The following is a 16,850-nucleotide window of genomic DNA, read 5'->3' on the forward strand; positions in this document are numbered from 1 at the left end:
TAACTCAATCAGCCTTGATTAATTGTCCTTACATCTGAGTTTTATTCTTCATTCTTTTTTATGTTGTATACGAATTCAGTTGTATTTGTTCCTTTTGTTTACATTATTTGTTTTTTTTTTTTGTCTAAAATAGATATAAATAGATAGGTAGGTATGTAATAAATCCATAAATCCATTATACTGTTGGGTTTCATTATAAAGATTTCAGCAAAACTTCCGCTTTTACGTTTTCTAATGACATGGAAAATATTAAATATATTTTCCATTAGAAAATATATTTATTTGTATATATATATATATATATAGTTTTATATCAAAAAATGTATAATGCAATTTTTTCTTTATTTTTCTGTTTTTTCACTTGAAAAAATTTTTTCATCTTATTTCGTTTCATATCTTTGTTCTAAAAGAATATTCAATTTTGTTTTAAAGTTATACATTATATGTAAATTATTTAGAAAAGAGAAAGAAGAAACATAAGAGGTTAATTTCCTTTTCCTCTGGTCTTCTATTATAAAATTAATCAATCTTTTGTCTTTAGTAGACATCTCTTCATTTTTTTTTTTTTTTGTTATCATACTTAATTTCAATAAATAATCATACATTAAAAAATCGCATATTTTCCTTTCGTGATATTGGGTTTTTTTTCTAGACCTAATATGCGTAAGGAAATGAGAATCTCTAGATACTTAATTTTAGGTATTTAAAATTCCCATTGTGTGGCTACATCATTTCCATCATCCAATAATTTGAAAGCTCCATTTTTGGTTGCACCCAAATATTTGCCATTTTCGGATCTATTATTAAGAAAAATATTATTAATATTTTTTTTGTTATTATACAAAGAAGAGAAAATATATTTTTTTACCTGATACAAATTCTTGTGGGTTCACGTAATTCCAAATAGAAACCATCTGCGGGTGTATCTGAATCTACAGATATACCTTCACCATCTATACGCCAATATTTGCCACCATGTCCTTTAAAATAGACTAAACCTTTTTGGGCCCGTTCCACCAATATGGTCTCATATGTGGCCTTATTGCATTCTAATTTAGTGTTGCCTGGCTGACGATATCCAACGAAACCTTGTTCACATTTAAGTACCAATATGGGTCTGAAAAAAAAAAACAAACCAGCAAAATAAAATCAGTAAAATTATTTATACATTCATAGAATAAAAGTCTGATAAAAACTGCAGTCAGTCTTTGCTGTTATATTTTTATATATGTAACAAGTAAGGAAAGTCTAAAATCGGGCGGGCCGACTATAATATATCCTCCACCACTTGGTAGATTTACATTTTCGATACCATCTCAAATCCTTCAAAATTTTCTATAGAAATAAAATTTGGACAAAGATTTTTATAGAAATAAAATGTTCACAAAATTTTTTATAGAAATAAAATTTTCAGAATATTTTCTATATAAATAAAATTTCCAGAAAATTTTTAACAATTTTTTCGATAGAAAAAAATGTTGACAAAATTTTCTATGGAAATAAAATTTTGACAAAACTTTCTATAGAAATAAAATTTTGACAACATTTTCTATAGAAAAAAATTACAGAAAATTGTCTATAGAAATAAAATTTGGACAAAGATTTTATAGAAATAAAATGTTCACAAATTTTTTACAGAAATAAATTTTTCAGAAAATTTTCTATAGAAATAAAATTTTGACAAAATTATCTGTAGAAATAAAATTTTGACAAAATTTTCTATAGAAATAAAATTTTGACAAAATTTTCTATAGAAATGAAATATGGACAAAATTTTCTATAGAAATAAAATTTTGATAAAATTTTCCATACAAATAAAATTTAGAAAAGATTTTTTATAGAAATAAAATTTAGAGAAAATTTTCTATAGAAATAAAATTTGGCAAAGATTTCCATAGAAATAAAATTTTGACAAAATTTTCTATAGAAATAAAATTTTGATAAAATTTTGACAAAATTTTCTATAGAAATAAAATTTTGACAAATTTTTCTATAGAAAAAAAATTTTGACAAAATTTTGCATTGAAATAAAATGTTGACAAAACTTTCCTATAGAAATAAAATTTTGACAACATTTTCTATAGAAAAAAAAATTTCAGAAAATTGTCTATAGAAATAAAATTTGGACAATAATTTTAAAGAAATAAAATGTTCACAAAATTTTTTATAGAAATAAAATTTTCAGAAAATTTTCTATAGAAATAAAATTTAGACAAATTTTTCTATAGAAATAAAATTTTGACAAAATTTTCTATAGAAATAAACTTTTAACAAAATTTTCTATAGAAATAAACTTTTGACAAAATTTTCTATAGAAATAAAATATTTGTTGTTTTGATCTCAGCTTTAAAACCATTATGTTACTAAACTACAAGAGTAGCTTAACCAACAAAGGAAAAGAATATTCTTTTTGCCCAAATAAATTTGACAAACATTCTTTTCCTCTGTTGGTTAAGCTACTCTTGTAGTTTAGTCAACACAATGGTTTTAAAGCTGAGATCAAAACAACAAATATGATTGAAGTACAAACCCACAATAAAAAACAAAACACGAAATAAAATGTTGACGAAATTTTCTATAGAAATAAAATTTTGACAAAATTTTCTATAGAAATAAAATTTTGGCGAAATTTTCTATAGAAATAAAATTTTGACGAAATTTTCTATATAAATAAAATTTCGACAAAATTTGCTATAAAAATAAAATTTTGAAAATTTTTTCTATAAACAAAACATTCCCGTGTAAAAATTGAGAGATCTAATCATGTCTAATAATATCAAAGTATATATAATTATATCTGCTCAGATATGGTCGTAGATATAAATAGATCTACGGAGATATGTTATGTATAGTGTTATATATGATTAGATCTGATTCAAGATCTCATTATATATGTTGTTATATCTATTTATATCAGTCATATCTGGTAAGATCTAATTATATATCTTCATATATGACATCATATCTAATTATATATACTATATATAGCTCCATATCTAATTATATATATCGCATTAAATCGTGAACCAGTTGTGTAACACGGATAAAAAAATATTTGTATATGTTTGTGTGTAAAAATAATGTGTTTGTTACGAGAATACTAACGTGATATACTTGGTTACAAGCACGTATGTATGGTCGCACATCAAAACATGTGGTGAACATAACCAAACAATCTTTATATGTTGTGACAGTTTCAAGAAACCCTTTTGAATATCATTTTGAAGTGTCTTCATAAAATGCTTAACTTTCAGACACAACCGTCTTTTTGTTTTCAAAAATGTCACCCCATAACTATCACCATTAGCAACGCCTGTTGTTATTAAATTTGAAAAAAATATATATCAAATATTTGATAATGCGAGTTTCATATTTTTATTTCATATAAAAATCGAATGTCTTCTCATTTAACGAGGAAGATAAAGGAGTATGAGAAGCTGTGATAAGGTAAGTTTATTATTTTGTTCCTATTTTTATATATTGAATATTTTCTCTGTTTTAGGAGGATGAATTTGTGGTAGTCCAGGAAAAGATTAAAAGAAGACAGCGGAAGACAACGTAAAGATTTGTGACCAGGCCATATCCGAAGTTGCGATAGAAGGAAGTATTTTCCAATATCAAAAAGAATACAAATTTGGAGATGATTTGCATTGTGAACCGGATACATTCCCGTGCAATTAGTTATAGTATGGCATTTGGAGCTTCGCACAAACCATTCAATACAGCGCTGGTTTAAATTATTGGGTACGAGAAGCAAATTTTGGTAAGTATATGTATTATTTGCAAATATATCTTTAAATACTGATAATTCTTCTGTATATTTTATATTTTTCAGAGTTTTCATTCCGAGTAGCCAAATAAAGGAGTTGCGAGACTCATTTAAAGAACTGTTTGCAGAGAGCAATGTACTACCGCCTTGGAAATTTAAATGCCAGAACCCTTGGTGGCTATGTATATATTTTGTTTTTGTTGTTTTTTAATTCTTAGGCTTTTATACCTAGACATATATATAATGTACATATGTTTGATCCAACTTATAATATTAAATACTCTTTTCACTATAAAACCATAAAATAAGTCGTTTTTATTAATTACTGTAATTTCACTAATTTTGGAAATTTGTAGATAAAATTATATACAATTAGATATATTAACATCTAATTATATCAAATTAGATATAATTAGATGTGGGCCAAATTTGAGATCTGATCAGATCTAATTCCTTTAGAATTAGATCTGATCAGATATTACCATTTTTCGGATCTGTCCAGATCTGCCTACATATACTATCATATCTAATCAGATATGGCAGGAGATCTAATAATATCTGGCCAGATCCACCAATTTTTACACGGGTTGACAAAGTTTTTTATACTAATAAAATTTTGATAAAAATTTTCTAAAGAAATGAAATTTTGACATAAATTTCTATAGAAATAAAATTTTGACAAAATTTTCTATAGAAATAAAATTTTTACAAAATTTTCTATAGAAATAAAATTTAGACAAATTTTTCTATAGAAATAAAATTTTGACAAAATTTTCTATAGAAATAAAGTTTTGACAAAATTTTCTATAGAAATAAACTTTTGACAAATTTTTCTATAGAAATAAAATTTTGACACAATTTTCTATAGAAATAATATTTTGACAAAATTTTCTATAGAAATAAAATTTTGACAAAATTTTCTATAGAAATAGATTTTTCAGAAAATTTTCTATAGATAATAATTTTTCAGCAAATTTGCTATAGAAATAAAAATTTCAGAATTTTTTCTATAGAAATAAATATTTCAGAAAATTTTCTATAGAAACTAAATTTTTACAAAATTTTCTATAGAAATATAATTTTGACAAAATTTTCTATAGAAATTAAATTTTGACAAAATTTTCTATAGAAATTAAATTTTGACAAAATTTGCTATAGAAATAAAATTTTGACAAAATTTTCTATAGAAATAAAATTTTAACAAAATTTTCTATAGTAATAAAATTATGACAAAATTTTCTACAGAAATAAATTTTTCAAAAAATTTTCTATAGAAATAAAATTTTGACAAAATGTGACATTTCGTTACCGCCCATTCACGATTTTGGACAGCAAGAAGAACTTTGTGAAAGTCGTCCAAAATCACAAGACTGATCACTTTTCACCACGACAATTCGAACTCTCACAATGCATGCAAGTGTATAGATCTTAATGGGGAATATTTTAAAAATCAATAAACTTGTTTTCGATGATTAATCTTTGTTTTCGTTCTCTAATACAGAAATATAAAAGACAACTCTAGTATTAAGTGTTACACTTTGTCTTATTTCCTATGTTTTTTTTTTTTTTTTGTATTGTGAAAACTCCGCATTTGTTTCTATCGCATTTCACCCAAACTCACCTATTAATCAAATAGAAATAGAATTTCGTAATATCCTCAATGCTCTCGGAGGTGGCGAACAAATGACCGGAACGTTTTGTAGCCAAAAATTTACCATTATTGGCACGGAATGATAAGGAACCATCACCGTGCCAAATCAATTCAAAGAGAGCATCAGCACAACGCCGATTACCAGTGGCCTGTATGCCACCACCAGCAGTTAAACTCCAATAACGATCTTGAGTGGTACGCAAGGCCCAACGATGGGCAGACCAATCAAATTCCAATTGAAAAGTTTCATTCTCGCCAATTTCATCCTGGTTGGCAGTTACATCCACTCCCTGTTTCACAGAAACATAACGCAAGTTCATGGCGGCTATAAATGAAGCTTGGGGCAGAGAATCCTCCAAAGAGAACAATTCATCGCGTGTAACAGTCGATGAGCGAGATTTAAGCACAGCCTTAGAGCCAATGGGTGAAAGATATTGACCTTGTCTACAAAAAAAAAAACACGGAAAATATAAATGTTAAGAATTTTAACATAAAATTAAAAACAGGGATTATCACATACCTATCTCTTAAGGCCAAATGTCCTCCATGATATTCTGCACTAAATAAGCAATCCTCATTGCAAGCAGTCTGCAATTTACCATTGGCATTTAAATATCTGTGAAAATAATGAAAAAAAAAAATAAAAACATTATTATAATATCAATACTAGCAATGGAATCTATCAATGCAGGACTCACTTATTGTTACATGTATGCAAAGCATATCGTCCACCCTCCTCCTGACGGAATTCCAATGTGAATAGAGTATCCTCACCCCAGGGAATATTCGAATCAACATGAATCTCATCTTGAGATTCAGACAAATGAGCAAAACGTTTACGACCTATTGATCGTAAATTCACCTGTGGCCTTGCTGCCAAATGGACAGTCCAAAATTCTGCATTATTTGGAGCTTTTGCAGTACACTCCAGTTTATCGGGTGTACCACCGAGGAAGTAGCCACGTGATTCATTTTTCAAAGCCCAACGACCGGAACCATCTTCGGCAATGCTTATTTGAAACCGACTTCCAGCATCGCGTTCATCACTTTCGCAGAGAACATTGCCGAATGAATCAACTGATAGATATTTATTGAGATGAGATCTAAGGTAGATGATACCTGGAAAGAAAGAAAAGAGAAGAAATTATGTAAAAAAAATCTTAACGATTTGTTTTCTTAATTTTTATATAAACAGGTATATACGGCCGTAAGTTCGGCCAGGCTTCTACTAAAGACTGTCAACCACAACAGAATTACTTGGGTTGTGGTAGGTCTTACCAATGGCAAGGTATATTAATGCTCTGTTCCTGTATATCGAACGAAACCCAGTTCGAAAGAAACGCAGTCACTCGAATTCAAATGAATTTGGGTTTTTCTATTTTTGAAAGTTCGATTCGTTTGTATGAGAATACATTGATTATTAAAAATGAGTATTTTTAAATTTTTGGCCTGAGAATTTATTCAAATGTTAACAATGCTTTTACGTTTTTCTTGACACTTATTGTAAAGGGTGATACGGTCAAAATTTGGTCAAGGGAAAACGCGTGTAAATCGTTGAAATCGTTTATTTAAAAAATCAAATTAAATTTCTTTTTCAAGTTCAATTAGTATAAAATTCAGGAAAAATATTCAGTTAGGCTTTCGCTTTTCCAAATCCGAATTGCCGGGCCTCACGCTTGACACCTGCCATCAGATTTTGTACAGCCACCTTCTTCGCCGCAGAAAGCCAGTTTGCCTTGAACTGCTGCTCGTCCTTAGCAGTTTTTTTGGTCTTCTTTAGGTTCCGCTTGACAATAGCCCAGTATTTCTCAATTGGGCGGAGCTCTGGCGTGTTGGGAGGTTCTTGTCCTTGGGAACCACCTGCACGTTGTTGGCGGCGTACCACTCCATGGCCTTTTTACCGTAATGGCAAGATGCCAAATCCGGCCAAAACAGTACGGAACAGCCGTGTTTCTTCAGGAAAGGCAGCAGACGTTTATTCAAACACTCTTTCACGTAAATTTCTTGTTTGACAGTCCCGGAAGCTATGAAAATGCTGCTTTTCAAGCCACATGTACAGATGGCTTGCCAAACCAGATATTTCTTTGCGAACTTTGACAGTTTTATGTGCTTGAAAATATCTGCTACCTTTCCCCTCCTGTCCCGGAAGCTGCTTGTAGTCGGCTTTGACGTAGGTTTCGTCGTCCATTACCACGCAGTCAAACTTCGTCAGCATCGTCGTGTACAGCCTCCGGGATCGCGCTTTGGCCGTCGTATTTTGTTTATCATCGCGATTTGGAGTCACTACCTTCTTGTAAGTCGATAGTCCGGCTCGTTTTTTGGCTCGATGCACGGTTGTAGACGATACACCCAGCTTATTTGCGGCATCTCGGATAGAGAGGTTAGGGTTTCGCTTGAAACTACCGGCAACTCTCTTTGTCGTCTCAGCGGCTTCCGGTTTTCGATCACTTTCTTAATTGAGTTTGTGTTTATTTTGATTAAAAAATTGATTGTGTTAATAAAGTTTCTAATTATTGTTTTAATTACAATTCAATAATTTTTTAAACTGGTTTAGTTTTTCCAAGTTTTATTAACAAGTTAATTGTAGCAATTAGTTTTTTGATCAAAAATTAAAAAAAAATTTGCAATCATTGACTTAATGTTTCTAGTTCAATTAAAATTTTAATTGTCTAAATTAATTTTTTAATTGACAAAATTTTTAAGCTTCAAACAACTTTTACACGCAGAGAAGAAATATGATCACCTCAAACATGTTTTGAGAGCAAAATGTTATTTTTGTATGGTGATCATGTAACATGTTTGTCACTAAAATGTTATTTTCTCGTCAAATATAACCTGCTTGCCGAATCAGATACATGATTTCCGAGAAAATAACATGATTGCGAAAACCATGTTACATGGTCACCACCCAAAAATAACATTTTGCTCTTAAAACATGTTTGAGGTGATCATATTCCTTCTCTGGGTGTAAGTTGAACATATTTTGATGATATTGTTTTCTGTGTAGTCAATATAACAGGTTGACTGATAAGTCCCCGGTCTAACAATGAAAAACACATTTTTTTTGTCAAAATTCGTTTTATTATTCAACATAGTTCCCTTCAAGAGCGATACAACGATTTTAACGACCTTCCAATTTTTTGATACCATTTTGGTAGTACTCATTCGGTTTTGCCTCAAAATAGGCCTCAGTTTCGGCGATCAGCCAAATTTTTTCTCTGCGAGCATCCTTTTGAGGTCTGAGAACAAGAAAAAGTCGCTGGGGCCAGATCTGGAGAATACGGTGGGTGGGGAAGCAATTCGAAGCCCAATTCATGAATTTTTGCCATCGTTCTCAATGACATGTGGCACAGTGCGTTGTCTTGGTGGAACAACACTTTTTTCTTCTTCATATGGGGCCGTTTTGCCGCGATTTCGACCTTCAAACGCTCCAATAACGCCATAAAATAGTCACTGTTGATGGTTTTTCCCTTCTCAAAATAATCGATAAAAATTATTCCATGTGCGTCCCAAAAAACAGAGGCCATTACTTTGCCAGCGGACTTTTGAGTCTTTACACGCTTCGGAGACGCTTCACCGGTCGCTGTCCACTCAGCCGACTGTCGATTGGACTCAGGAGTGTAGTGATGGAGCCATGTTTCATCCATTGTCACATATCGACGGAAAAAATCGGGTGTATTAGGAGTTAACAGCTGCAAACGCCGCTCAGAGTCATCAACACGTTGTTGTTTTTGGTCAAATGTGAGCTCGTGCGGCACCCATTTTGCACAGAGCTTCCGCATATCCAAATATTGATGAATGATATGACCAACACGTTCCTTTGATATCTTTAAGGCCTCTGCTATCTCGATCAACTTCATTTTACAGTCATTCAAAATCATTTTGTGGATTTTTTGATGTTTTCGTCGGTAACCACCTCTTTCGGGCGTCCACTGCGTTCACCGTCCTCCGTGCTCATTTCACCACGCTTGAATTTTGCATACCATTCAATTATTGTTGATTTCCCTGGGGCAGAGTCCGGAAACTCATTATCAAGCCAAGTTTTTGCTTCCACCGTATTTTTTCCCTTCAGAAAACAGTATTTTATCAAAACACGAAATTCCTTTTTTTTTTTCTTTTTTTTCACAATAACAAAAGTTGCTTCACAAAAGACGCTCTATCTCACAAACTAATTGACTTACAGACGTCACGAAAATTGACACGAATCATTTGAAGGTTGGTACTATATAAAAATAATATGAATTTAATACTAGCGACGCCATCTATGTGTCAGACCGGGGACTTATCAGCTAACCTGTTAAAAAGATCTCCTTTAAATTCTGTTGTTTTACTTTTTATTTTTTTTTTGTAGGTCGATTAATCGATTAATAATATGCCAGGGTAATACCTCACTGATCAATACCATAGCAGCGGGTTTTTGTCAACGGATGAAATAGTTGAGTAATTTTAACAGCAATCGACTTAACCCTCTAATGCCCCAATTATTTTGCCAGCTGATTAAATTTGCAATGTTAACGACACAAAGTCAAGAGAACTAAGCAAGAAAAAAAATATACGGTAAAATTCAGCATATGCTGCAAAGCCTCTTGAATACTACTAAACGCTTCCTTATAAAATTGAGTCAAGAGAACTAAGCAAGAAAAAAAATATACGGTAAAATTCAGCATATGCTGCAAAGCCTCTTGAATACTACTAAACGCTTCCTTATAAAATTGGGCATTAGAGGGTTAATATTCTATAAAAATTAAAATAATCTGTTAGGTACACATAAAAGAATTTTCTACAAAAGCAGGAAGTCTGCTGAAAAAAGGAAAGCAGTCACTGTTTCGCTGGAATAGCAAACATTGTCTGTAATTTTGACTGAAACAAACAAAAACTAGGGGCGGAACACTTGTATTTGCTCAAAAATCTGAATATTTCTAAAATAAAGGAATAGCACACATTTCGTTTGTCGGTTGCATTAAGGAGCTTTTTAGGATTTTATAGGACAACAATTTATTTTACGTTCTTGAAATTAATTTGGGTAACATTTAAGAACTTAAAAACAACTTGTTGCTAAACCACAAGGTCCCAAAATATAACAACAAAATTCGATTGCTGTTTTTAGCAGACTTTTTTCTATGAGTGTAATCAAACATATAAAATAATTGAGAATTACTCCATACTAAATATATGCAAATTCCGTTCAAAATGACAATTCATCAAATATGTCAAGTGTTAATTTCTTCAACATCGCAATAAGTGCAAAAACTATGTCATTCACTCAGCCAATTGAATTAGAAATGTTAACGAATGGATATGCATATCTGTGTCGTCTGGCAATCTCCTTTGTGTGACAAAATAACGATTTTCACAGTGGGTCACAGGTGCAATGAATCAAAATTCATGAATTTTAATTTAATTTGATATTTTTTTTTTAAGTCCCCTTTTTTGTATACAACTAGACTCCGATGACCTATATTGACAATCACTGAAAAGTCTTTAAAGACAAAAGAGATATTCGTGTGTCCAAAATTTCATTTCGAAGAAAGAGAAAAATATTTTTCTAATACTGGGTAATAGAACCAAATATAAATCTTTGTAATAATATTATTTATTCACTACAATAATTCTTTGATGAAAACTCTTTATAACTATGTTTCACTTTTCCAATAACAAGGAGCCAGGAAGCTTTTTTTTTTGTATGCAAAAATACATGTTTTTATTTTTTTTTCTAATCCCCTTTTTCTCCATATGATTGTTGACATTATTTATAAAAGTAATAAATGTTCATTTAATCTGTTTCTTCACATATTCATTTCAAGTTTGTGTCTTCAAAATTCTTCGAAAGCTATAAATTCATAACAATTCACTTAATTTTCCAACCAGGTGCTCGTTATCGTTTGACTTTGTTAAAATCTCAGACGGCTTTTGAGTGGTGCATTCAGGATTATTTGCGTGGAAGCGATGTGTTAATGGCCCACCACTAATGATGGTGTGCTGGTTATGTTCTTGCATTTAATTTAAAGATTTACGATATCCAGCGAATGTTTTATACTCGATTTGAATTTCTTCGAATAAAAATTCAGTCAGGCTCCATTTATGTTAGGTATACATAGGAAAATTTTGATGCAGTCTTTCTACGAAAACTTTATTTAGCAAATCTAAATTAAAGATTTTAAAAGGAAACTTTTTTTTCAATCACAGGTTTTCTATAAAAAAAAAACACTAGGCGTAATTAAAGTTTTTCTATAAAAAACACTAGGCGTAGTTAAAGTTTTTTCTATAGAAAACATTATTCAACCAGGCTGAAAACATTATTTGTCAACATTTTATTTAAATTTTCTAACATATAGAAATAAAAATTTGCCAAAATTTTCTATACAAATAAAATTTTAACAAAATTTTCTATAGAAATAAAATTTTTACAAAATTTTCTATAGAAATAAAATTTTGACGAAATTTTCTATAGAAATAAAATTTTGACAACATTTTGTATAGAAATAAAATTTAGACAAAATTTTCTATTGAAACAAAATTTTGCCGAAGTTGAATAAAATAGAAATAAAATTTTGAATTTTTTTAGAAATAACATTTTGCCAAAATTTTCTATACAAATAAAATTTTAACAAAATTTTCTATAGAAATAAAATTTTGACAAAATTTTCAACAGAAATAAAATGTTGACAAAATTTTGTATAGAAATAAAACATTGATAAAATTTTCTTAAGAAATACAATTTTGACAAAATGTTCTATAGAAATAAAATTTTGACAAAATTTTCTTTATAAATAAAATTTTGACAAAATTTTCTATAGAAATAAAATTTTAATAAAATTTTTCTATATAAATAAAATTTTGACAAAATTTTCTATCGAAATAAAATTTTGACAAAACTTTCTATAGGAATAAAATTTTGAAAATTTTTTTAGAAATAAAATTGTGACAAAATTGTCTATAGAAATAAAATGTTGACAAAATTTTCTACAGAAATAAAATGTTGACAAAATTTTCTACAGAAACAAAATATTGACAAAATTTTCTTAAGAAATAACATTTTGACAAAATGTTCCATAGAAATAAAATTTTGAGAACAATTTCTATAGAAATAAAATTTTGCCGAAATTATGTATAGAAATAAAATTTTGACAAATTTTTCTATGGAAATAAAATTTTGAGAAATATTTCTATAGAAATAAAATTTTGCCGAATTGTTTTTAAAAATAAAATTTTGACTAATAGAAATAAAATTGTGAAACAATTTTCTTTGGAAATAAAATTTTTGACAAATTTTTCTATAGAAATAAAATTTTGAATAAATTTTCTATATAAATCAAATTTTGACTAAATTTTCTATACAAATAAAACAAATTCTGAAAGGCTTAATTAAAGTTTTCCTATAGTAAACATTATTCAGTCGTGCTGAATTAAACATTATTCAGTCAGGCTGAATTAAAGTTTTCCTATAGAAAACATTATTCAACCAGGCTGAATTAAAGTTTTCTTATAGGAATCATCATTCAGCCTGGTTGAATTAAAGTTTTCTTATAGGAATTATCATTCAGCCAGGTAGAATTAAAGTTTTCTTATAGAAAACATTATTCAGCCAGGCTGAATTAAAGTTTTCTTATAGAAAACATTATTCAGCCAAGCTGAAGTTTCTATAGAAATAAAACGAATTCTGCCAGGCTGAATTAAAGTTTTCCTATAGTAAACATTATTCAGTCGTGCTGAAATAAAGTTTTCATATAGAAAACATTATTCAACCAGGCTGAATTAAAGTTTTCCTATAGAAAAAAATTATTCAGCCAAGCTGAAATAAATTTTTTCCTATAGAAATCATTATTCAGCCTGGTTGAATTAAAGTTTTCTTATAGGAATCATCATCCAGCCAGGTAGAATTAAAGTTTTCTTATAGACAACATTATTCAGCCAAGCTGAATTAAAGTTTTCCTATAGGAAACATTATTCAGCCTGGTTGAATTAAAGTTTTCTTATAGAAAACATTATTCAGCCAGGCTGAATTAAAGTTTTCTTATAGAAAACATTATTCAGCCAGGCTGAATTAAAGTTTTCTTATAGAAAACATTATTCAGCCAGGCTGAATTAAAGTTTTCTTATAGAAAATATTATTCAGCCCGGCTGAATTAAAGTTTTCTTATATAAAACAGTATTCAGCCAAGCTGAATTAAAGTTTTCTTATAGAAAACTTTATTCAGCAAAGCTGAATTAAAGTTTTCTTATAGAAAACTTTATTCAGCCAGGCTGAATTAAAGTTTTCCTATAGAAAACATCCCTACGGGAAATTGGTGCAAATTTCCACTGACGGACCTATCACAGAACTGGTACCGGTGCTCCAGTTAGTTGCAATTTTTAAATAGTCGTAATTTATTGATTTCCGTACTCGCTTGATATTAAAATCTTATAGGATCTACACATTTAGTGAAATAAAATTATCAATGTAACCTATTGTTCGACATATTTCAAAAGTTTTTTTTTTATTTCGGATGCCAAAATGAAACAGATTTCTAAGAGTTTGTCCGCGACTGGTTCCTGAGGACCTGTCTATGGAATGCTCCCGCTAAATTGTCCCAGGACATGTCCTTTGGAATGAGTCCAAGACGTGTCCTAAAGTGGATATTTACCCCGTCAATGACAAACCCATGTTAAAGTGACTGGTCCCTTCCATACCAGAACTGGGACTGGTCCATACACACCAGGGGCTAGTCCTGTACCGATCCTGTGTTTGATCCATTTCCCGTAGGGATTATTCAGCCAGGCTGAAGTAAAGTTTTCCTATAGAAAACAATATGCAGCCAGGCCGAATTAAAGTTTTCTTATCGAAGACATTATTCAGCCAGGCCGAATTAAAGTTTTCCTATAGAAAACATTATTCAGCCAGTCTGAATTAAAGTTTTCTTATCGAAGACATTATTCAGCCAGGCCGAATTAAAGTTTTCCTATAGAAAACATTATTCAGCCAGGCTGAATTAAAGATATTCAAATAGGCTGAATTAAATTTTTCCTATAGAAAACATTATTCAGCCAGGCTGAATTAAATTTTTCCTATTGAAAACATTCAGACATATATATGGTCTTAAGAAATGTGAATGTGACAAAATCTTCCTGGAATTAAAACTTTTAGTCTATATGTAGAATTACACTCCAAATTGGCAAGCTGGGAGGGTGACTAAATCTAAAAAATGCATTCTAATAAAATGATGATGACAATTGCAACGATAAATTGGCATGATTTCAGGGCAATAAGAAAATCAATGACATTAGCCAAACATGTTGTATGATCTATCAGTGTCCGCTGTTAACATTTGTTACGATTTTAATGGACAACCTTATGTCTCATAGTAAAAATAATGCATCAGCGGGCGAAACAGAGTTCCATCAACATGAAATGGCACTATCATTAAATCTCTGCTGACCGGCCTACGTCTGGCTCTTTACAAGAGGACTAACTAAATAAGAAAAACGAAGATGAAAAAACTACCCAGACATTGGATTGCTAATCTTCATTTACCAGTTACTGCTTGCGGTTATTATTGTTCTTTCTATTTTAGCCATAAAAGCTGGCCACGTTGATAGCTTGGTCAGCCTTTTTCATAGTTGCTTTTAGTTTTAATGGCTGGGTTTATTTGTTTTAGAGAATAAAAAAATAAACGGTATATTAACCAACTTAATTAACACAATTACTATGCAAAAATAAAATTTAGACAAAGAATGCTTTTATATCTAAAGATTAAAATGTTAATTGAAGATTAGCTTCTGACCCAGAGTATAGATCTCTGCACCAAAAGGTCATGTGTGTGGGTTAATACAAAAGTGACAAAAGGCGATAATTACAAAAAAATACGTAGAATGAAAATTATCCATATATTCATTTCGCATTTTTGTTTCTATAGAAAATATTATTTCTATAGAAAATGTTCTCAAAATTTTATTTCTATAGAAATTTTTCTCAAACTTTTATTTTTATAGAAAATTTTGTCAAAATTTTATTTTTATAGAAAATTTTGTCAAAATTTTATTTTAATAAAAAATTTGGTTAAAGTCCTATTTCTATAGAAAATTTTGTCAATTTTTTTTATAGAAAATGTTCTCCAAATTTTATTTCTATATAAAATTTTGTCAAACAATTATTTTATGTTATTTTTATAGAAAATTTTGACAAAATTTTATTTCTATAGAAAATGTTGTCAAAATTTTATTTCTTTAGAGAATTTTGTAAAAATTTTATTTCTATAGAAAAATTTTTTAAAATTGTGTTTTTATAGAAAATTTTGTTAAAGTTCTATTTCTATAGAAAATTTTGTAAATTTTTTTTACAGGAAACTTTTTTCCAGATTTTATTTCAACAGAAAATTTTGTCAAACATTTTTTTATATTTATAGAAAATTTTGACAAAATTTTATTTCTATACAAAATTTTGTTTCTATAGAAAATTTTTTCAAAATTTTAGTTCTATATAAATTTTTGGCAAATTTTGTCAAATACTTTATTTCTATAGAAAATTTTGTTAAAATTTTATTTCAATAGATAATCTTGTTAAAATTTTATTTCTATAGGAAATAAATTTTGTCCAAATTGTATTTCTATAAAAAATTTTCTCAAAATGTTATTTCTATGGAAAATTTTGTCAACATTTTATTTCTATAGAAACTTTTGTCAAAATTTTATTTCTATAGAAAATTTTCTCATTTTTTTGTGTCTATAGAAAATGTTGTCCAAATTTAATTTTTACAGAAAATTTTGTCAAAATTTTATTTCTATAGAAAATTTTCTCTAAATTTTATTTTTATAGAAAACTTTCTTTAAATTTTATTTCTATAGAAAATTTTGTCAAAATTTTATTTCAATAGAAATTTTTGACAAATTTTGTGAAATAATTTATTTCTATAGATAGATTTTTTTAAAATTTTATTTCTATAGATAATTTTGTCCAAATTTTATTTCTATAGAAAATTTTCTCAATTTTTTTGTGTCTATAGAAAATTTTGTCCAAATTTAATTTTTATAGAAAATTTTGTCAAAAGTTTATTTCTATAGAAAATTTTCTCTAAATTTTTTTTCTATAGAAAAATTTCTCTAAATTTTATTTTTATAGAAAACTTTCTTTAAATTTTATTTCTATAGAAAATTTTGTCAAAATTTTATTTCAATAGAAATTTTTGACAAATTTTGTTAAAATTTTATTTCTATAGATAATTTTGTCCAAATTATATTTCTATAGAAAATTTTGTCAAAATTTTATTTCTATAGAAAATTTTGTCAAAATTTTATTTCTATAGAAAATTTTCTCAATTTTTTTTTGTGTCTATAGAAAATTTTGTCCAAATTTAATTTTTATAGAAAATTTTGTCAAAATTTTATTTCTATAGAAAATTTTCTCTAAATTTTATTTTTATAGAAAACTTTCTTTAAATTTTATTTCTATAGAAA

General features: G+C 28.6%; 1 protein-coding gene across 2 annotated transcripts in view; it reads right to left on the reverse strand.

Moving 5' to 3' along the window:
• Positions 1 to 323: 323 nt before the first annotated feature.
• Positions 324 to 16,850, reverse strand: part of sn (fascin domain-containing protein singed) — a 134,445-nt gene continuing 117,918 nt past the window's right edge. For both annotated transcript variants that reach the window (XM_075302487.1, XM_075302486.1), the window contains exons 5-9: positions 6,119 to 6,539; positions 5,941 to 6,036; positions 5,391 to 5,864; positions 869 to 1,117; positions 324 to 797 (exon numbers count right to left, since the gene is read on the reverse strand). In XM_075302487.1, the coding sequence (XP_075158602.1) occupies positions 704 to 797; positions 869 to 1,117; positions 5,391 to 5,864; positions 5,941 to 6,036; positions 6,119 to 6,539 (1,334 nt within the window). In that variant the 3' untranslated portion in view covers positions 324 to 703. The remainder of the gene's footprint in view (positions 798 to 868; positions 1,118 to 5,390; positions 5,865 to 5,940; positions 6,037 to 6,118; positions 6,540 to 16,850) is intronic.

The sequence above is a fragment of the Haematobia irritans genome, chromosome 3 (assembly GCF_050003625.1).
Source record: "Haematobia irritans isolate KBUSLIRL chromosome 3, ASM5000362v1, whole genome shotgun sequence".
Lineage (NCBI taxonomy): Eukaryota > Metazoa > Arthropoda > Insecta > Diptera > Muscidae > Haematobia > Haematobia irritans.